The 22,332-nt window shown below is 44.6% G+C and overlaps 1 protein-coding gene across 5 annotated transcripts in view; it reads right to left on the minus strand.

The window, feature by feature from the left end:
• The window catches only part of lef1 (lymphoid enhancer-binding factor 1), a 42,617-nt gene extending 24,453 nt beyond the window's left edge, over nucleotides 1-18,164 (minus strand). For all 5 annotated transcript variants that reach the window (XR_010038097.1, XR_010038096.1, XM_063218325.1 and 2 more), the window contains exons 1-3: nucleotides 17,202-18,164; nucleotides 15,647-15,710; nucleotides 14,407-14,531 (exon numbers count right to left, since the gene is read on the minus strand). Coding sequence is in view for 3 of the 5 variants with exons in the window: in XM_063218325.1 (XP_063074395.1) it covers nucleotides 14,407-14,531; nucleotides 15,647-15,710; nucleotides 17,202-17,408 (396 nt within the window). In the remaining 2 variants the exon portion in view is untranslated. The remainder of the gene's footprint in view (nucleotides 1-14,406; nucleotides 14,532-15,646; nucleotides 15,711-17,201) is intronic.
• Nucleotides 18,165-22,332: the final 4,168 nt, after the last annotated feature.

Raw genomic sequence — 22,332 nt, forward strand, 5'->3', positions numbered from 1 at the left:
GCTCCTTGCAACCCTGGGCTCAACAGCACTCTGTGTTTAGTGGGCCCATTTAAAAACGTTGCTGATCTCTTGTTAAACTTCATCACATCAACTGCTGCCCCCTACTCACTCTTCCAGACAGCCCTTTAAATATTTCTGGAGCATTATCCTTACGTTCCCTCAACATTCTCCACACACCACCAGACCCTTTTGTGCTCCACTCAATTACCCTGCTTCTGTGCTATGAGGGGGTGGGGGTGGGGTTGTGTGGAGGAGAGAGAGAGGAAGCGGGATTTTTATAATAATCGCTTCCCACTTCTGTAATTTATATGCAATGAGGACTCCTCATGCCCCCGGCTACAATCAAGTGTGTGTGCAAAACGGTGCGAGGTGTTTTGCAAACAGTTGGGGAGATGGTGACTGAAGTGGTTGCGACAGATTCCCATGCTGCTAAATCTCTCTGAAGCCCCCTCATCTCGACTCGCCCCTGCCCAAAGCTCACCTGCTCACTGTTTGACTTCCCCCACATATTCAAACAGACAGGCAGCGCGGGGTGTGTTACTGTCCTTTTTCTCTCTCTAACTCACTCACACTCTCTATCCACCCCTTCTCCAAACACACCAAGAATATTGGATTTCATTTTCTCATCAGAAGGGCTGGTGTTAGTCTCTCATTGAAGATGTTTCTGTATGAACAGACTGCTAATAAATATGAATATTACTACTTAAAGTCTATTTTCTGCACATTGTTTCACAGTCAGGGTCAGATTTCCAAGGATTTAGGCGCTGGCTTGCTGACGTTTGGATGTGCAGAAAGAAAACAAAACGACCGGCACACCCTCCTCTGAGCTGCCATACAGGGAGCAGACCAGGTGTTCCCACTCACATCCGTAGGAATGCATGACCTTACTAAAACAAAAGGTGAAAACACACGACTCACTAGAGGTGCCTCTCACATGACTTACACATTTATATAAATTAAAAAATAAACCAAACAGGTTCGTCTCCCTCAATCAAAACAGGCTTGACCAAGAGGAAACTTACATTTATAACCAATTAGCATTCAGCGAGAGGAACGAGGCCCCCGGTCTTCAGCGGAGTGTTGAAAATGGAATGTGTTATTGGCAGGATGGCCTCTTGGCCGTGGGGCTTAATGTAACCGAACCCAATTAATGGAGAAGAAAGGCGAGCCGGCATCACGCGCCACGTGCCCTGGGTAATGAGACGAACAAGGGGATGGAAGAAGAGGAGTAGGAGAAGAAGAAGGAGGAGGAGGAGGAGGAGGAGGAGGAGGAGGAGGAGGAGGAGGAGAGTAACTCAAGGAAAGGCTGCCCTGGAGAGAAATTTACATCCACAAAGCCCCACACCACCCCCCTCTGCTCTACTTTTTCCTTTCTTCTGTTCCTGTGATCCACCAATACGGAGGACTATGCTGAGAAGGGACATGGGACACCATTGTAATGAGTTTAAATATAAATGAACTAAGGTGAAATCTATTTCACAAATATTAATATTTCTATGAAAATATTTTAAAATGTATTATTGTAAACTAATCATGATACTTGATTTTTATACCACGGCTTTCATATCAATACTGTCATAAATAGAGCACAGGCCACATCACTGATTGAATTTTCCCTTCTGTTCCATTTATGTAAAAGATTGTGCTTTCATTTCAATGGTTAAAATGCCTAAATACAGGAAATTGAATAGTCGAAAAAGACGGCCAGCACTTTTCAAGCTGCCATCTTCATACTCGATGCACCCCCCTCCCCCAAAGGAACTCACATCAAACAAATCCTGTTAACGCCCTGAGAAAAAGCACATGACCAGCATATGTGGCCCCAGTGCTTTGACAGACGCAAACCATAAAAGAAACACACAATGATACATCCATGGCGTGCTTCCAGCGCCTAAGAGACTGCATGGAGTTTATGCCTTCTTCCCCTCCTCTCAATCACGCTCTCCTTTTCTCTCCCTCTCGACCCCTCAATTACACAGCCAACTCTAATCATACAACTGCACACTTTGAGCTATGCCACACCACCATGGCTTTTACTCTATCTATTTTCTGGCATATTTTGTCAAGTTCAAAAATGAAAATGTATGCTCAGGCACCTAAAGCACTATGACTGATTTTGCTGAGTTCGACAAAAGCTGAAAAATGTCACATGACCTACTGTTTTTTGCGTTCATGCTACTACGCCCCTTTCTGATGATTTTCTGGTATCGTTTCCTCTATCCAACAGCTCTTTGCTCCCCAGTTGCTCAGTATAAGCTCGGATAAATGTTTTTCATTTTTCTTATAAGAGTTTGGCCTTCGGTCATGTATGTAGAGTCAGTTGCACCCGTCGGAGGTTGTGAGAGGGCTGAATAGTAGCCTGGTTGTGTGGGGGCGTTGTGCTTGGGACGTCAGGGCTGTGCATGGGTTGTCTGTGTGTTTGGCCGAGCGCTCGGCACCCCTGCAGCATGTTCACCTTGCAGCCAGGCGCAGGGCTCATTATCTCAGCTGGAGCTGGTCACATCAAAGCACCAAGGAAAGGTCAAACATTCCACTGAAGAGGCTCTACCAGCAGGACTGGCTACTCCCACTGACCAGAGCCAGTATGTGAGGAGACTAGCACACATGCACACATATGTGCACGCACACATTAATGCACATGCAGTGCCTGTGCCTGTGCCTGTGCATGAGCACACCCACACACGCACACACACACGCACGCACGCGCACACACACACACACACACACACAAACGTGTGCGCGCACACACACACGCACACGCACACGCACGCGCACACACACAATCTATAGGCAGTGGGACATTGTTCCGTATGCACATATGAGGGGGAGGTGTGATGAAGCAGGCACACTGGGACCTACTGCCCTTTCATTCAGGCACCAAATTTTGGCATGATCAGCAAGGGAAAACAGGCCTTCCCTTCTTCCTCCCTCCTCCAAGCCCCCATAGGCCAGACACCTGGATCCCTGGAAAGAGAGAGCTTTGGCTGGTTTACGACCACTACTGATGATGCAATGCCCCAAGATGGAAGGAGGTCGAAGGTCTCTGTGAACCCGTACAGTAGAGCCAGCATGCTGAGCAGTTTTATTTCCCTTTCCAATTGCCTGCTAGCTCTCTGCTAAAATCTATTTATGGCAACTGGCGGTTCTGCATAAACAGGCAGTGTGCGCGCTTACCGTTAGCCGACTGAACCGCTAACCAACTGCTCCACAGACACAGAACACAGTGTCGACTGAAAGCACCAACTGTTGGTTATTTTCCCCCACACTCAACGACATACAACATATAATGCAATAAATGAATGCATTCTTAAAATCTGCTGGTGGAGTCATCCCAGAAGCACACAGTGTGCATAAACCTTTGAATGGTGGGCAAATAAGAGGGATTTGCCTGCTGTGCCCAGGAACAGGATTCAGACAGGTATGGCACACGTGAAAGGCTGTCAGTCTGGATTAAAGGAGTCTGGTGGAGATGGGGAAATTGAGCTCCAGTATTTTCGAGGTGGTGCGCCCAAGTGGTAAGTTTACTCTCAGCGGCCCTAATACTCCCCCCTGTGACGAGAGGAATTTTCAATAACTGACAATAGGATGGTCTCTCTCTCTCTCTCTCTCTCTCTCTCTCTCTCTCTCTCTCTCTCTCTCTCTCTCTGTGTGTGTGTGTGTGTGTGTGTGTGTGTGTGTGTGTGTGTGTGTGTGTGTGTGTGTGTGTGTGTGTGTGTGTGTGTGTGTGTGTGTGTGTGTGTCTGTGTGCGTGTGTGTGTGTGTGTGTGTCTGTGTTTATGTGTGTAACAGGGAGCAACTGAATGCACACGTCTGTGTGAGAATAGCACATTTGAAATGAGAGAGAGACAGAATCTGAATGGAGGCTGCCTGGCATGCCGAGTTGTGACCTAGTTTCATAGACACAAGCATCGGCACCAGTGCTTTGGCAGAAACTGTGATCAGGCATTGAACTGGACGGCTAAATTACAAGAGCAAACAGCAGAGGAATGGGCAATGAAATGCATGCAGGACAGCAAACTGGGTCCATGGTTGCTATAGGATATAGTCAGATTACTAAAGATTCTACAGCTCTAAAAAGACCATCATTTTCCCATCAAATAGTCTATAGCAGAGACATTTTAAGAGAGCAATCCGACAGCACAGTGGAATTCCTCTGTAAAATACATGTGAAAAAAAAATGTTTTAACACCATCACAGTGATCTGGCAACAAATATGGCCTTTATCATTGTCAAAAGTCCATAAACTGACAAACTGTACAAATTATTTCCCAACAACATTCCAGTATTATGTTCTATTGTAGCACATTTGCAGTGAAGCAAGTCCGATTCAAAAAGCAAGTCCGATTCAAAATATCCCTTGACAAAAAGGGCAGTTGAACCCGCCATCACAATTCCACCCCTCAAGAATGAATACATGCCCAACGGCAGTGATATTCGTGCCAAGGTCAGGGACTTGAATAGGACCTTGATAGCCTCTGCCCTCCAATAATTCCAGTGACACTGTACAAAATTATGCAACCAAGTCTGTCTGGACAAGCTGGCTACCTCTGTCACTTCTGTGTTCCATGACAATGGGAGCCAATGAAAACACAAATTCAATGGATTTAGCACAATGACATGAGTGAGTAAGTGTGAGTTTCAGCAGACATTATGAAACGAGTGGTTCAACCAATTGCAGCATTGCTCGGTAACAAAGAGAGAACATAGACTTGAGGTTAGCCAGACTATGTTTAGGTCAGTGATAGCTAGACTTTGCTAGTTGTGGTGTGCTTCGCCTCATTCTCCTTGAAGGTGTCACTTTCAAATACACTCAAACTGTATTTGGTCTTCCTGGAAGTGAATTGTGCTATTGTGTTTATTGTTACACTCTGCAGTTTTAGCAAATCAGTTACACAAAGACAATAGAAAATGGTATATAATGCAGGTATAGCATGTTGACTTCCAATGAACAACAAGAATTGATTAATGGCACCCATTACATTACATAGGTTTAGTGAGAGACGGTTTTTATGTCATTTGGTTATGAACTGATTTTCATATCAGAACAAATCAACCATCACTCAACACCAAGTATCTGCCGTGACTAACTAGCGGCCAGTAGGAAGTCGGCCTATCATTCAGCTGCACGGGTTCAAATAGTATAGCTCCAGTCTCTATATCTCCAGGCTGACACATCACATTTATAACACTGACTTTACCCGATTGGAAGTTCGCCAAAGCATGAACTAAAAATAGTTGCTTGCACCCGGGATGATGGAAAAGCAAAAAATGGGGGTTAAGACTAGTCGAGTAGGGAATAGTATGATAAAGCTTGCCGCTGGAAAAGGTTAGTTGAGGCAGATTCATTCACAAGACAGTCCACGAAACCCACACGCTTCAGGCCTGACACCTGCTTGGCTTCTCAGCTGAACTTCTGACCTCTGTAACAAGAGCCTTGGCCTCTTCACCTCCGCACAACAACTTCCAAAACCCACACCTTACGGATTTCATGTAGCCCGGTGGCTATCCTCTTAACAAATGCTGCACAGCTCCAAGACCCTGGTAGAATTTAATGGACCATACCTGTGGCCTAACAATGTGCGCTAGTACACAAGCTTTTTCGACAAACTGGTCAAACATAGGCCTACATATAACACGCAGCTCAGTAAAGTGCTATTTATTGTGTTGATTATGGGTATGGAAACAAAAAGGATAACCTATATTTGAGCACTTTTATCTACATACATTCTTTAGCTCCATACATTGTGATTCTACTCTTTAAAACACCAAGTTGCTATGAGGTACATAATATGTGACTATGCATTGAAATGGATTAGGCATTGCTATTTACAACAATGAAAAGCATTTCAGGGTTCTCAGCTTTGTGTGGCTCCATGGATGCAGAGAGAGGCAGAAAGAGTAAAAGAGGGAAAGCAGAAGTGCGAAAGAGAAAGGGGGCGGCGGGGAGGGGCGGTAATCCCGGGTGAACAAATGGCTATTCTCCACCCCTCTATGACTAGGGAGTACTTCAACTACCTCTTCAGAATCAACTCACCAACAAGAGTGGTCCCTCCCCCTTGCCTTACTTTTGTAAGAGGTCTTTTGTGGCTTTTGTCTGACTCTAAGCAAACAACACAACGAGTGTGTCCAAACATGGCCAAACACAAGGGTGAAGTAGGTGCTAGGCCATGCTTCTATTGAGGTGAGGGTCTCGCTAGGGACACAAGACAAAGGTTGGGAGCAAGGGGCCAAACCTAAAGGCTTACTCAGTGTATTTGTTTGACAAATCCTCGCCCATGAATTATGTCCAGGTGACTAAGTGGTCTAAAAAATTGACGTTTAATAACACGCACACACACACACACACACACACACGCACACACACGCACGCACGCACGCACGCACGCACGCACGCACGCACGCACGCACGCACGCACGCACGCACACACACACACACACACACACACACACACACACACACACACACACACGCACTGTGCATGCTTGTATAAAAGCAACAGGATAGCCAACTGGGCAGATTAGTTTCAATTTAAGAGTCAAGCGTGGTGCAGCTCCCTCCCTCAGAGATTAACGTAAAAGAAGACCGTTTTTTTCTCTCTGGAAGACTCAAAGGCCAGCAGTGGTCTCATTGAGGTCAGTGTGACCCACCAAGATGACGGGCAGCACATCAGAGGTTTCACCTGCACCTCACTGATCCCAAGAGGGAGAGACAGCATCAAAGTACGCCATGAAGAGAGCAGAGAATGTATCAGTCTAGATCTTTCTGAGACCTTGCACCCCTAGCATTCGTTTTTTTTTTTTTACCCAGAATGCAATGTGTTTTGGTGATGGCAGCCTAGTTCCTTGGCTGCTTTGATCTGGCTGAGGCTCAGGGACAGCTGAATCGATTTGATATTTTGATGCATTGTTTGATGGCTGGCAACTCAAAGTGGCAGCACAGTCTCTGATGTCCCTGCTTTGGGTGGACATGAAAAGGTTCACCTGCCCCCATGCAAGGGTATAAGGCCATCCCCACCCCCATGACCAGAGCCTCCCTGTCAATCAAAATCCTACAAAAACAGACACGCTGCTGTCTTCACAATTAAACTAGCCACCACAAAATCAACATGCCAGTAGCTGGAAGGGTTTTGGTTAAATGGTTGATTTTTTTAAAAAAAATCCTTTTTATCACTTAAACATTAACTTTGTGCTAAATATTTGATTTGTTTGGTCATTCTAGACTGGGTGAATGAACAGCTATCAATATCCTTACTTCACAGTCCTTTACCAGAACTGGAAATCTAATTTCCTTAAATGTGTACATCCCCACGGGAGACCGAGTTGCCTCTAATGGCCACCACAGTGGTTGATCAAAGGTATGAGCAGCACAAAAGCCCTGATCAGATGAACAAACACATTCTTGCGGAATATTTTTATGGGTTTCATCATCCTGCATCAAGTGACTGTCATGGAGTAAACAAGGAGCCGCTCTCATTTTCACCGCAGCTCTCACTGCATACGGTAGCAAGAGAGGGGGTGGGGGGGTGCGGGGTTGCAGAGACACAGACAGTGAGAGAGACAGACATACAGAGACAGAGACAGAGAGACATGGAGAGAGAGAAGACTGGAGTAAAAGTGAGTGTGTGAGCCAATCCCATACCAAGAGTAAAGCTCACACAGTTTGAACAGAGCTTAAATATATTCCAAAGGGTGAATGATCACAATTTGTCTAAAGGTAATCAATGTTTTCTGGGAGGGAGGGGGTCTGCAGTGAGAAGGGGAAAGCTGCCAATTAAAAAGTCTTCCCTACAGAAGGAGAACAAAAACTCAATTCACGTTCAAATGAGGGGAGGAAAAAGACAGTGGCGAGTGGAAGTGCGTCACTACGAGGTTTGTGACAGTCTGTGGCCATTCACCCTTCACTGCAGGCTCCTTTCAGCCAAAGCAAATTGGGCGCCTGGAGGGAGGTGGACACTGTGTGCACCAGTACCAAGGTGGCAGTGGAGTATAGGGAGGAGGGTGAAGGGAGGGGTGTGTGGGCTCTGGGCACGGGCTCCATGCGCCACAAAGAAGCGCCTCGTTAGCTCGCTTGCAACCTCACTGTTCACGCCACCAAAACAGCGCTGGTGCTAAACACGGGGACATCTGCAAGTGTAATCACCCCTTTGTGTCCCCATTTTCTGCTCTGCTGGACAGCAGCGTGGCTCGATTTTCAGTGCCTCCCCCGACCTCCCCCTTCCCCTCCCTTCCACCCTGCCCTGCCTTTGCTAAGCAGGCGGACGGTGTGTCGTGGAGATTACAGACACAGTCGCTCAGGTAACAAACCCACTAATCTGAGCCCTCGTTGAATTACACATAATTGCTCCGGCACTGTGATTGATTTCAGCCTGTAAAGGAAAAGACCACAGACCAACCCCCACTCCCACCCCCACCCCCACCCCACCCGCTCCTCCTCCTCCTCCCCACACACACACCTCCCCTCCCTTCCCCCTTCTAACTCCAACCCCTTTCTCTCTCTCTCTCTCTCTCTCTCTCTCTCTCTCTCTCCTCCTGCACTCTCTCTCTCTCTCTCTCCTCCTGCTCTCTCTCTCCCTCCCTCACGAGCAGCAGCCAAGCCTCTCCATCTAGTAGGAGGTAGGAGGCTTTGAAGAGATCAAAGCCAAGGCCGCGAGCAGTTGCGCGCCCTGGGAATACGCCGAGCCTCTCTGCTCCTCAGCCCCACTTTCCAGCATCATGTCGGATTGCAGCTGTATTGCATTTCGCCAGTTTTCTTAATGCTCTTGGTTTTGACTTTGACATCAGTGATCCCCCCTCCTCTTCTTCAAAAACAAGGGGAAGACGAGGGGTGAAAAAAATGAGTGAAAAAAGGGAGAGAAAACTTAAGGAGCAAAATAAAGAAGGGAAAAGAGAAAAACAGAAAAGGAAAAGCGCAAGAAGGAAACGAAAAGGAATAAAATTGAGAAGTGCTCAGCAGAAAGAGCAAAAACAGAGTGAGAGATAGAGGGGGGTGATTTTTATTTTCACAACTCCATAATTGGGCAGTTCAAAGAGAAGGGGGAAAATACAGCATTTGTTTTCAATTCAGGGGCAGATATGAAAGGAGCGACAAACTTTTATGGGTTTCCCAAAAATTAAAGACAGGCTCTTTTAACATTCAAAGAACAGGGTGTTTTTTATGGCGTAGACCACACAAAATGAATTGATAGCAAACCCCTCCTCCCCTTTCACCCTCCCTCCCATCCTTTCTCCACAGGCTGGAACAGTCAGACAGTCACAGAGAGAGGGAAAAAAAGAAAGAGAAAGAATTAAAATAAAAGGGAATGAGTAAGACTACAGTTGGAGAAACAAAAACACTGCTTCTCACTAAGTCCCTCTGTATCTAAGAGCTTGAATAAGGTTGGGGAAAAGAAATGTTTTGATGTTCTTGGTAAGAAAAAAGTGAAAAGAGAAAAAAAAAGCTGTATCCATCTATCCGTTTAACAGCTTGGCTAATAAAGCCTAGTGGCAAGGCACCCTTTGTACTGTAGCACTGTAAGGCCCTTACCAAACTCCTACACCAGGGACCATTAATATTTCAGCACTGTCAGACCCACAGAGCATGGGAGACTCTGTACTCACACAGCCACAGCAGAGCAAAAATAATGAGCTTCTGAAAAAAATATGAAAAGCGTGAGCAAGTGAGAGAGAGAGAGAGAGAGAGAGAGAGAGAGAGAGAGAGAGAGAGAGAGAGAGAGAGAGAGAGAGAGAGAGAGAGATGGCAAACCCTTTTGCAACAGTACTGCTATTGATCATCTCTCCAGCCTTAGCTGTGAGAGGAGTCCTCTAGCCTGAGCCTCCCTGTGAAGTAGAGAAGAGAGGCGTGTACCCGCACCCCCGCATGTGCACTCCCCCTCAAGGCCAGCGGTCGCCCTGTCACTGACAACCTGATCACAGTCCCGTAGAAACCCTCAGTGCAAATTCTGATTTGAAGAGTTCAGTGAACAAGAGCATAATTCAAATACAGAAAGAATTGATGATTAATTATTTGTTTACTACTGCACAACTACAGCTATCTGTGTGAAGCTATCTTACAGGCCAAATTGGATGAAATATACATGTGGGATGCAGTCACTGTGTGACAGAGGCTGCGGTGGTCAGTGGTGGAAAAGAAACAGCGGGCCCAGCATGGAGGTCAGGCCAGGCTCTGCGCTGAGAGTCCGACACAACAACAACTGTGGCCCATGTGGGCCGCCGCTCAAGGCTGGCTTCAGTGGGTGCAGAGTGACTGTACCCCAGCAGGTGGTGAGACAGAGGGCAGAACGTTCCTGACAGGAGCACAGAACCACCACCAGCGCTCCAAGACCCTGACCAAGCTCACACACCGAGCCTCAACAGAGAGGCAAGAAGCATTAAAAGACCAAACAGTGTTATGGATTTTTCTTTCAAAACATGGAAACACTGTTCAAAAATGTTTTTTTCTTACAATATGCTAGTCTTTAAAAAAAGGTTTCATGAATTATGAATTTTCAATCAGCACAAAGTCTCTCACACACCAAAAAGAAATTCCATTAGCCATTCAGTTTACTGCTTTAGTTGCCACAATGTAACCTGCAAAGTTCTCTGTGAAGGGTAAAATGCCTAAACCTAAAAAAAAATCATTAAGAAGCCCACATCAAGAAGTAAGACTTTCACAAAAAAGGCTATTATGTCATAATCATGATGCCAAAGGCTTTGATGTTGCAACATGATACAAAATGGTGCAGCTGTATTTTGCCTGAAAGGGGCATTTCAAAAGTGCCACACTCAATACATTGTCAGGGGGCGCTTTTACAAGAGCAGAGAGGACACATGGATCCAATATGCTGGTGTTTCTTTTATGCATCAGGGGAGTGTTGGATGTAAATGAGGTATCGATGGCCCTGTTTTGAAGGCCTGAGTGTGCTGAGTCGCCGCGTTTGAAAGGCCTGGGGGCAGGAGCGCTCTGTGAGGTCCAGGCATGTGGGCGATGAGAAGGACCTGGCAGATGACATGAGGGTGCCGCCGCTGTCCCCTACGCCTCACGACAGCACACACAAGAGCACAACAGAGCTCTCTACCAGCACAAGAGTTTGGCACGCACATGACGCAAGCTCTCTTCCTCCCCCTCAGTTCATATGCTGCTGCGGTATGGGACAATGGTGTGGACTGGGTTTGTCTTGGGTAAATATTGAACAACGCATGCAGGAGGACATGCACAAACACACATCCATGAACATGAACTTTGCGCAGTTCAATTCAGAGAAAGACACAGACACGGCATTTCTGTAGTACAGATTCTGATATAGCTGCTTCAGTGAGGTTGGGGATATGAATGACGGATGTTACGTATTCATGAACAAAATAATTAAGGCAACAGGAATGTTTAACACACTTGCAACTGTGCTATGGTAGACCAACACTCACACACACACACACACACACACACACACACACACACACACACACACACACACACACACACACACACACACACACACACACACACACACACACAAACGCGCGCACACACGCACATGCACACACACACACACACACACACACACACACACACACATACACACACATACACGCACACACACACACACACACACACACACACACACACACACACACACACACACACACACACACACACACACACACACACACACACACACACACACACACACACGCACAAACACGCATAAGCCCAGGCAGTGTTGTGCTGTGTTAAATCCTGTTAGTAAGCCTGGGTTTGTGGGGTTTGTGATTCCATGGCGCATCCACATGGAGCAGGAGATCCGTCACGTCCCACATCAAAGAGAAGTGGGAGTTTCTCCCCACAGCTTTATCGCCACTGGGCTCTGGCAGTGGGGGGAGGGGGGGGCTGGAAAGGGGGCACAGACCACTCCAGTGCCAAAAAACCTGCTTTAAATCTTCACCAGCGAACCGATTCGCACCCCAGGCTGCTTACCAACATTACTGTCCAGGATGACCAGATCCCAACTCCTCCAGACTCCAGCACTTCCATTTAAATAGCTCACATCATTCAACTAGGAAGCGTCTCTACAGAATATATTGTATTGTCATGAATACAATCCAAAGCTCTGTTAAGGAACACATCTCATTTCCCAACGCATTGTAATGAACACTACTTAAAAGAGTGGACTGCAGCCAGGGAACCTTTGTGGGTTGCAGATACCACACCACATAAACACACTACATGACTTTGTGGAATGTTTGAACCTTGGGTTATGCTTTAGGTGCACACAGAACCAGGTCCTTTATAACCGTTGCTCAGGCAGCAACTGAGAGAGAAAGACAGCCAAGCAATCACACACACAGTTGCTCTAAATAATCCAATATGTAAAAGTAAAACCTCACACGACCTCCTGTCAAAGCCATTGACACACAGGGGGCAGCAAAGGAGGAACCTATTACAGCATCAAATGAAATCCAAACCTGCACCACCCTTATGATTCACCAGCTGAAGGCCCCAGGTTGGTGGCAGGGGAAAGGGGGTATGGCTAAATGAGAGGTGAAGGGCTCAGGCAGAGGTCATTTTTGTCTGCTCTTGGGCTATATGGTTGCTACAATTTCAACACACAAGAAATAGTAAGACAGATCATTTTTTTATCGATTATAGGCTCTCTCCTTCACAGAATTTCAAAACATTTAAAATGATTTCATTGTAGCCCCTTAATGCGCGCCGTACCTCCAGAGGCACGCTGTAATAGTCATTGAAATATAACTACCATAGCACTACAATAATATGACACAACACAGGCCCTTTAGTAATGCACCACGACTTGGTCATTACCATACTGGTAACAACAAATGTATAAAGCCGCGTCTTAAGGGGTTAAAAGTGCATGCACATACAGTGCCCTCTTCGGAAAGTGGGCATTTTAGAATCGTGGGCACAGCACAGCACCGGTCAGAGGGTTGTGACCTGCAGCCACTTCACCCATCTCCACGCCACACCAGGCTCCTAATGCTTAGGGACAGGGTCCTACTACAGAGAGCTGTCCATGTCAGAAGCAGCAGCGGAAACAACAGCAGCAGTACAACTGGGTGGGCAAGCGGGACCAGGAATGTCATGGTCAATGGAAATCAATCCGAACTTGAGGGGAGTAATGAGAAGGAGGAGGGGAAAGTAGCTGCCTTTGATGTCAGTGAAAACCAATCCCAAGCCGCGGAGATACTGTGTCTGCCCACATATTTGATCCATACAGCAGCAGGGGAGAGAGTGTCGAAAGGAAGTCAGATAGAGACACACACTGACAGAAAGAGAGAGAGAGAGAGAGAGAGAGAGAGAGAGAGAGAGAGAGAGAGAGAGAGAGAGAGAGAGAGAGAGAGAGAGAGAGAGAGAGAGAGAGAGAGAGAGAGAGAGAGAGAGAGAGAGAGATGTTGCTCAAGTAGACTGTGGCTAGAAATTACTTATGAATGGACAAACTGAATACTGCATGATAATAATTGTTAGCAAATGACAAAATGACAACAATTAAAAAACATACAACTATGCGAGAAATCCCCTTCAGACAAATGTAAACAAACCCAAACTTGAAACTCTTGAGGACTGATCCTCATAAATCAGTGCTTCTCCACAATCATCAGTCATCATGACCACCTAAATGAGGTTTGGTAACTGACTGATTTTCTGCATCCCGGCATGGAAACAGTACTCTGTGACAGAAACAGCACCGGGTGCAAGCACAGGCTTTGGATGCAACAGATGTTAGCGAGGGGTTTTGCACCCTGAACAATGCAAGTGATGAGTGCGCTCTCTGTACTCCACAGGCAGGCCTGAGCTGCAGCCGCAGCCCGCTGGCTCTGAGAAGCAGCCAGCCATATCCAGACAGGGTGTCTTCCTCGCACAAAAAACACCAAACAGGATTAGGGTGGGCAGCTGCTAGCGTGTCCACTGGCTCCTTTTTATATTGTTTGACTCTCTTGAAAATTTGCAAACAGGACAGATGGAGGAATAGGACGAGGACGACACAGGTTTCATCACAGAATTATTTTTTGTCTCACTGCACAGAAGCAAAAGCTCAATGCTGACAGAATAAAATCATTTCTTCGTATGGGAGGTGGTGGGCAACTGAAGACCACTACAGGGAAACTAGTGCACTTGATCATTTTGATTTTATGTTGGCAGCGTGCTCTTTCCATAGTCCGTCATAAGAACTATTATATACGGACTACAATAAAGCAAATGGGATGTTTTCATTTTTGATATGATTTGATTTAATAAAAGAGCTGCTATACAAGCCAAATGTTGCCCACTTAGAAATGGACCTGACAACCAAATCTCAGTGGGACAAATTGAGGTCCACCACACCACATCCAAAGTGATATACAGTATATGGGGGAAAAGAGGCCAGGAGGCCAGAGTGAAGAGGAACAGGCAGACAGAGCAGTGTGACTCACCGTTCTTGGCATGGGTGGTGAGAGAGAGCCGTTGTTCATGTACGAGTCATTGTTCATGTTCATCATTATGTAGCCTGGATAGCCAGAGTATGGATGCCCTTTGTTGTACAGGTCTTGGAGTTTGCCTAGAAATAGAGATTCAGACACAATTAGATTTAAGCTGATAGTACATAATGCCTGTTAAAATACAAGAATCTTGAGGGTAATTTGGTAAAATAAACAATTTAAATATGTAAAGACAATTTGCTACAAGTGAATAAAACTATTAGGCCTACTGAAAAAAACAGACATTTTCAACAAAAAATTAAACAGTCTTTTAAAATCATAAACATAAAACTTTCCTTTTAGGCCTGAAAGTAGTAAAGTTAAGTGGGATGATTACACTAAATTAATTTGACCTGCACTCTTTTCAAAACTGGCATTTGTTCAGCACTTCATCACGCTTCATGGCAGGAGGTCAGTGGCACTGAAGGGGAACAATGGAGCCCCTACGTGCTAATTAGCCACAATTAAGGGCACCAGAGAGTCATGTCAAAACATGAGACACCCCCACTGTTTGCTGTCGTCTGCCATGCGAGTGCAGCACACTCTTTTGGACTGAGAGCACACACTCGCAAGTGAATAGCATGCCACATCTCAGCAAGCCCCTCTGCAGCAGTAATATCTACAAGGGCATTGAGAGCACACATGCTGGTGAAATGTTTGGTGTCTCAAAGAGATGGGGGTACATTCATAGAGGCATGAGCACAAAAGGAGTTGAGCACAATAGATTTGACATAAAGTGTGTCGTAGTAAGGGTTAGCACATAGATCAAGTGAATACCACGACAACTTGTTGTCAGCCACAGTAGTATCTGAGTCTGTGTGCAAAGGGGACTTGGTGTGACGTGGGACTGAGCTAAGTCCGACAACTGACCCTGACGGCACGTGTTACCTCTACCACTGTTAGTTTACTAAATAGGTTCCAGAAGAAAAAAAAGAAAAAAAATGCTAGCAGCGACTGACTGAATTGTATATACATTCTAGGCCTTTTAACACAATTACATGGGGAACAAATAGTGTATTGTGGTTGAATACATTTAGCAGCTTCCTTTGGCACTGATAATCGATTGAGTGGCAACCTAAAGCAGTGGACTGTCACCTTATTTTTACATTATTACTGAAAAGAGAAATACAATTGATTGGTTCCAACATTTAGTATCAAGGCCTACAAAAAGGCCCTCTTCAGTATACTCACTCACCATCATCTGGGTGATCTCTGTGCTTTTCATGGTATGAGTCTTGAGGGATCTGGGTCCTTGATCCCTGTAAGGAAATATGATGAAAAAATGGGGAAAGCAACATCATTCGTTAAGCGACTAATCTCTGTTTTCAGGCAAATTCAGAAATGGACAAGCAGCTGAGTTAAGTCAGTTTGAGTTTGAGGACACCAGATTATCACTGCATGTTATCACATCTAGATGGCTGCTGGCAGGCAGCTGTTTCCAAGCAATATGCTTCCAAAACCTGACCATAACGCAATAGGTCTGACACCTGCTAGCGTCATTATGGGGTTAGAGTTGGGGTAACATTTTTATGGAAGATATTGATTCAAAATGCCACCAAACCAAAGACATGCACACATCCATCCATCCTCCTCCCCCTCTCCCCCAAAACAGAAATGGTTAAAACAGACCTAGGGTTCAGCTCCCTTAGGGTGCCTTGCAGCAGAGTTAGACAACTTCACCGGATACCCAATTAACATTCAGCCCTTTATTTCGTTTTCTTGGTGTCAGTATTTGCAGGAGATGTGGAAGAGGGCCGTGTTTCATTAACATTATTTAATGGCAAATTAGACTAGCCGTCTTCCACAGCATGGGTCCCAATATCCCGGTTAAGCTCTAAAGAAAATGGCCACAGAGTCCCTGCAAAATACGATGCTGCAATGCTTCATAGTTCATACTTCTTATTCATCGTACACATTTTAGTGTCGCCACAATATCTGTGACAAGAGATCAAGGACAGTAGGCCTACATGCACAACCTTTGGTGATTTTATGAACAGTATGTTTCCATTCAAGATAAAAAATAATGTTTCAATTTCAAGCTAAAACACTTCCAGGTTGTATTTCATTTTGCAATAATAATCTTGAAAAAAAAATGTAATGTACCTCTGCATAAAAATAATGGGCAATGTGGAAATAAGGAGGACAACTATCTATAAACAGAATATATTCCAATCCCAAAATAAAGACCTAGGACCTACTGTAAAACAGATCGAAACAAACCTTAATCTTGTTTGCAATAACTTGTTTTGATTTGGCAGGCCATAAATTCAGATATCCAGCTATATGACATATTTACCATTTACTCTTATTTCCTTTGCTTAATATTGATAGCTTGTTTCACCTCAGTACTGCAGAGTACATGCATAAAACTATTTCCCATTTAATGGCTCATTAATTAACTCATATTATATATCTTGTGTGATTTAATAACAATGTAGAAAGCCTATGGATATTAGACTGATTTACAGAAGGCCTTTATTATCTGTGTAATGGCCTGATAATAATAGCCAAATAATGATAATAATAATAACAACAACAATAATAATGATAATAATAATAATAATTATAATAAAGGCACCTCATGCATTATAACATAGATCTTTCTCTTTACCGTTAGTCATATATGGCTACCCTATGCCCAGTCAATATTGCCATTATTAATTCTCCATGACGCACCTGTGTCGCCAGATCCGTGCATTTCACATCCTGACCCAAAACAAACTCAGACCAAGAATGTAGGCTATACTCACATCATGACTGTTACTGTTTGGGCTTGTCTCTGTCTCGTTGACTAAAGAGGACTTAATTTCTGCCAAGTCCCCTTCTTCCTCCGAGTGATTAATCTCTGCGAATATTTGTTCTTTATGTGGGTCCCCTTCATCTTTGAAGGGAATCATTTCGTCGGTGGCGCAGAGCTCCGGGTCCCCGCCGCCTCCTCCACCGGCTAACTGTGGCATTTTGATTTACGCACAGTTCCAATGGGGTTAAAAATCACGAAACTGAAAGTTGAGAGATTCCACAAACAGGTTACAACCTATGCTTGAAGCCTGGCGTGATCACACGGCGTGCAAACACGCTGCTTGTGTTTTGGCTAAAGCAACAGGAATGCGATTTGGTATGACGTTTGGATTGTATGGATTCTTCAAATTACTCTGAGTCCAAAATAAGGCAGTGAAAGATGTTGCTACAAGCGGATGTTATGTGTGCGCTGAGAGAGTGGCACACTCCCGCCTGACGCTTTAAAAAAACAAAAGTTAGACTTCAGACGTGCCTTATAAATAAGCGGAAGAAAACACTGAATTGCTCCCTTGATGGTCCCGTGGTGAAAAAAATAAATAAACAAAAAAAGTGGACGAAGTGATGCCTTGTGTAGTCCTCCGCTCTCAACCCAGAGTCAAATGATGTCCTCTTGAAAAAAAAGTTAAAAGTGAAAAAGTAACGGTTACATTAAAAACAAAAGAAAACTCGAAAAATAGAGGTTCACTCTACATGTAATAAACTAACGCATAAGCACTGTGTTTTAAATAGTCTAACCCGCCGAATGTCCATCGCTACTTTTACAGGCTGGGTAGGCTACACCTCTGAAAGTGTTGATTCAAAAATAATAACGCTATAAAATGGTTCTGTTATCCTAAGTCAAGCGCCTTGGACCAGAGTTCCAGACTGGAGCACCGCTCCACGAGTAATGTAGCGGCTGTGGATGTGTTTGTAAAGTAGCTAGCTCTCCTCCCCCTCCTCTCTCTGCTCTCTTCCTTGCAGTGACTGTGAGCGTAAAGATGAAAGAGAAGCCGCTGCTGTGATTGACACCACACCGATTGACACTCCTGAGAGAGGGAGAGAGATTTATACAGCTCACAAATGGGTAGACAGGAAAGGGAGAGAGAGGCGGGGATGCAGTGTCGAAGCTGACACCAATCTACAGACTCACTCTACTGATGAAAATAGGAGAAGGTAGAAGTTTTCTGTGCTCCGCTACATTGCAGGCTATTGGAAATATTCGAATATGTCTCCGTGCGCGCGCTGAATCGCGTATCGTCAGTCAGTCTAGATTAATTTGTGTAAGATCATCGTTTTATGAGCTTTTTGATTTGGTGATGTGACCTCTCACTATCAATGCTACATAGGATTATTTTATTAAACGGCCTTGGATAATGCTGAAAAGTGAAAAAGCCGTCTATGTATCCAGAGGCAACTTCGATTTATTTGGACTTTCAGGACCATAGGCTACCTAAAGTTCAAATGTGACCAAAATTGTGGTGATGGTGAGTCCTCACAGTGAGATGGTGTGAGTGCAGTTGAAGAATTGTTTGGGTCTTCATTGCGTTGCCAAATTACGACGAGCAAAACGCGTCTCCTGCTTAATGTCAAATATTTCATTTGGGTTATTACATTCAGGAATAGGCCACTACTTTATGTGGACTGAGCAACGTTGTTCCTAGTTCCTTGTGCGATTGGTTTGGCCAAAACAGTTGGTTCATAATCCAAATAGGCTCTCTAAAAAAGATGGGTCACCTATTGTCTTTAGTTTGCAGTTTTGGTGTGACCCCGACCACTTTGCACCATAGGCTATAGGCCTAACATTTTGCACTTTTATAAACAAGCTGACAGTTAGCATGCGAAACACAAAGTATCTTGCATGCTGCTGTGAACGATGACGCCATTGCAAAAATGTCTTGGCCTAGTGTTTCTTCAAGTTTCTACTGGTGTGGCCTAATACCGGACGGACTAACGACTCAGAATCTGCGGTAGGCTACACAGCAAGACGTAGCAAGCCTAATATAATTTATTTATTACGCATTTCTAACAGTTTGAACAATTTGAATAGCCTAACTGTAATTGAAACCATGCCAGGTTTAAACAATATCCACTATAAGTTCAGCATATTGGATAAGAAAATAAATATACGGTTCTCCTCCAAGAATAATGTATGGTGAAAACAAAAAGGAGGAAAACACGAGGGAGTGTGTGTTTCTGCGGCTAACTGTGGAGAGATTGCGTGAGAATAACTTTGGAGTAAGAGGCAGATCTTTATAAAGCACGGAGGTGGGGTTAGCGGGAGGAGCCGCGGCTGCCTTTGATCTTGGAGCGGCTGGTTCTTTCATCCCCGGTTTCCCCCTCGCTCTCCTTCGCCTTTGTATGACTAAATTTGGTATGAGGATGGAGACGGGCCAACATTTCCACGTGTGCGTTCATCCCAGCTGAGAGGGAAAGCAAGGGTTCTCTTCCGGGTAAGGAGACAGCGAAAAAGATCAAAGGCTTTAGATTTGGATCCGAATGTGGATTCAAAAGAGCCGAGACTGGCCGCATTCCAGAGTGCAGCGGAAAAAGCCACACGCGCTCGCGCGGACTCAGTAGACACACACACACTGCTTACTATTTAACACTCGTCTCAATTTTGTTTTCGTTCAATAATAAATATCGCTTCTTTCAATGATAGCCTACTATGGAAATGCAAGGATATTCCCAATCGTTATTTTTTTTTTGTCAATTACGCATAGAACTCTCCACAAAATCACACTGAAAACGCGCAGGAAAGAAAAAGCTCGTTCCCCCAAATTGACATAGGATAAACGATAACAACAAACAACTATCAAAGATATGCATTTAAAAAACAACAGCCCTGGCTTATTGTTTGCTGCTGTTGTTTTGGGATGAATTCAGGATAACTTTTTTTCGCCTAAAATTGCCAAGGACTCTGTGGAGTTCTTTCCTCTATTGTTTGCTGTAAAATAACCTATTAAGTTTGGCTTCATTAAACTTCTCATTTACTCATGACACCACATTATTACAAAGCAACTCAGCATCTCCTTAATATGCCAACGTTTGTATTACATTTATTATGTAAATAATAGTCTTAATAGTAGGCGAATGCATAACATTCTAGAGTAGAGTGCACTATATGCACAGCATTGTGAAATTCAGGGTGCAAGTATATTGGATATAGCCAGGCTTGCTAATGTAGGCTAGTGCAGCAAGTAAAGGGAAAATACCAAGGAAACTTTAAAATGAGAAAAGTACATTTTAAGGAAAGGAACATTTGCATTTCTGTTCTAATGAGTTCACAGTAGTGACCCCTCTGGATCTCAGATGAAAAGGAAGCTTTCCTGCTGTGCTCTGACCTGAATTTAGTTGTCTCTCACGCTCAGTTTCTGCATTTTACATGTTATATAACCTTGAAGGAGCAGAAATGTATCTATACACAGCATAATTTATCAGTGTGGTTGAACTAATAATCTAAGAACTGGTGATGGGAGTCGGTACTAAGGATTTTTTCCTCTCTTTTCCCTGTTCTAAGATTTTACCCATGCTTATTGATCATAGCTGATACCTATATTTGTCATCAGTAGAGGTCTTTTTCATGTATGTATATTTCAATGGATTAGATTACACACCTTATAATTAATGTGTCAGTGTGTGTGTGTGTGTGTGTGTGTGTGTGTGTGTGTGTGTGTGTGTGTGTGTGTGTGTGTGTGTGTGTGTGTGTGTGTGTGTGTATGTGTGCGTGCGCGCGTGCATTCGTGTGTGCGTATGTGTGCAGCCATTCTGGTGCCTTGACACACAATGTATGCTCACTATGCCCATTTGAGCTTCTCTGCATGTGCTTGGCATAGGCCACAAGCTTATTCCACCTGCTGCTGCTCTGACAACTCCTGAGATCTAAAATTATAGTTTTGCCGCTTGCAGCCACAGTCAAATAAACGACAGGAAACAAACATCAAATTAAGATGAAAGGAGTGTGCAATTAAAGTTTTGAAAAAGGGGATGCCATTCATCAAGCCTTTGAGAAAGGGAGTGACATTCAGACGAGGGGGGAGGTCCAAGATGAGTGATCATTTTCTCTGCCCTTTGATTGGAGGGAGACAGGTGATGTGAGGAGGAGAGGAAAGTGTCTTGGGGGGATGGTTTAGTGCGTAACACCACTTGCTTGCCTGCTCTGTGATCTGCTGATTTACTGCTGCACCGGCAGAGAGGCGAGACATGCTGTTATTAAATTAAAATGATCTCCCCTCCGCCCCGCCAGGGGAGCGGGCCAGTGGGGGAATTTGACAGCGCGGGCAGGTAGAGGAGTTTTTTGAAGCACATGATTTGTGAACAAAGCTTGTCTCAGCATCTTCAGCTTCACACACACACACATGCATGCATGCACGCACGTACACACAGAAAGACAGACAGACACGCACGCACACGCACGCACGCGTGCACACACACACACACACTGACACACTGACACACACACACACACTGACACACATACACACACACACACACACACACACACACACACACACACACACACACACACACACACACACACACACACACACATACACACACACACACACAAAACTTTTCCTAACTTTGTACTACACATTTTAGACTTACACCCTACACTCAAGTGAACAAGTGAATATCAGCGGGGCATTCCAAGATTTTTCAGCTCTGAAAGAAAATGTGTTTCTTTGTATTATGTATTAAAGACGGGTGAAAAAAAGCTGTTAGTCCAAACGAGAGAGTACACTTGAGTGCACCCAGCACCCAAAACATTGTAGCGTCTCTCAGCTGTCATAGCTCAGGATTAATTGCTACTTCAGCACCGGTGTGACCCAGACCTTTGGTAAGCAGAAAACACAGTGTGGAGGACCTGTTGTTTGCACACAAACTCTCAGAGGGGTGTCCACAGAGTTCTCTTTGGAGCTGACATCTCTGCAGAGGAACATGACAAAGTGAATAAGCACCCGGTCTGCAACATAATGTGCATTGTTGTATGAAGAGTTCATAGTGTGCTATGTTTTATTTAAATTGATTGCTGACATTTTGTTTTGTATATTCCATTACAGTACACTTAGCTGACGCTTTTTATCCGAAGCGATAAAAACAGTT

This window comes from Engraulis encrasicolus, chromosome 16, assembly GCF_034702125.1.
Source record: "Engraulis encrasicolus isolate BLACKSEA-1 chromosome 16, IST_EnEncr_1.0, whole genome shotgun sequence".
Taxonomy (NCBI): Eukaryota; Metazoa; Chordata; class Actinopteri; order Clupeiformes; family Engraulidae; genus Engraulis; species Engraulis encrasicolus.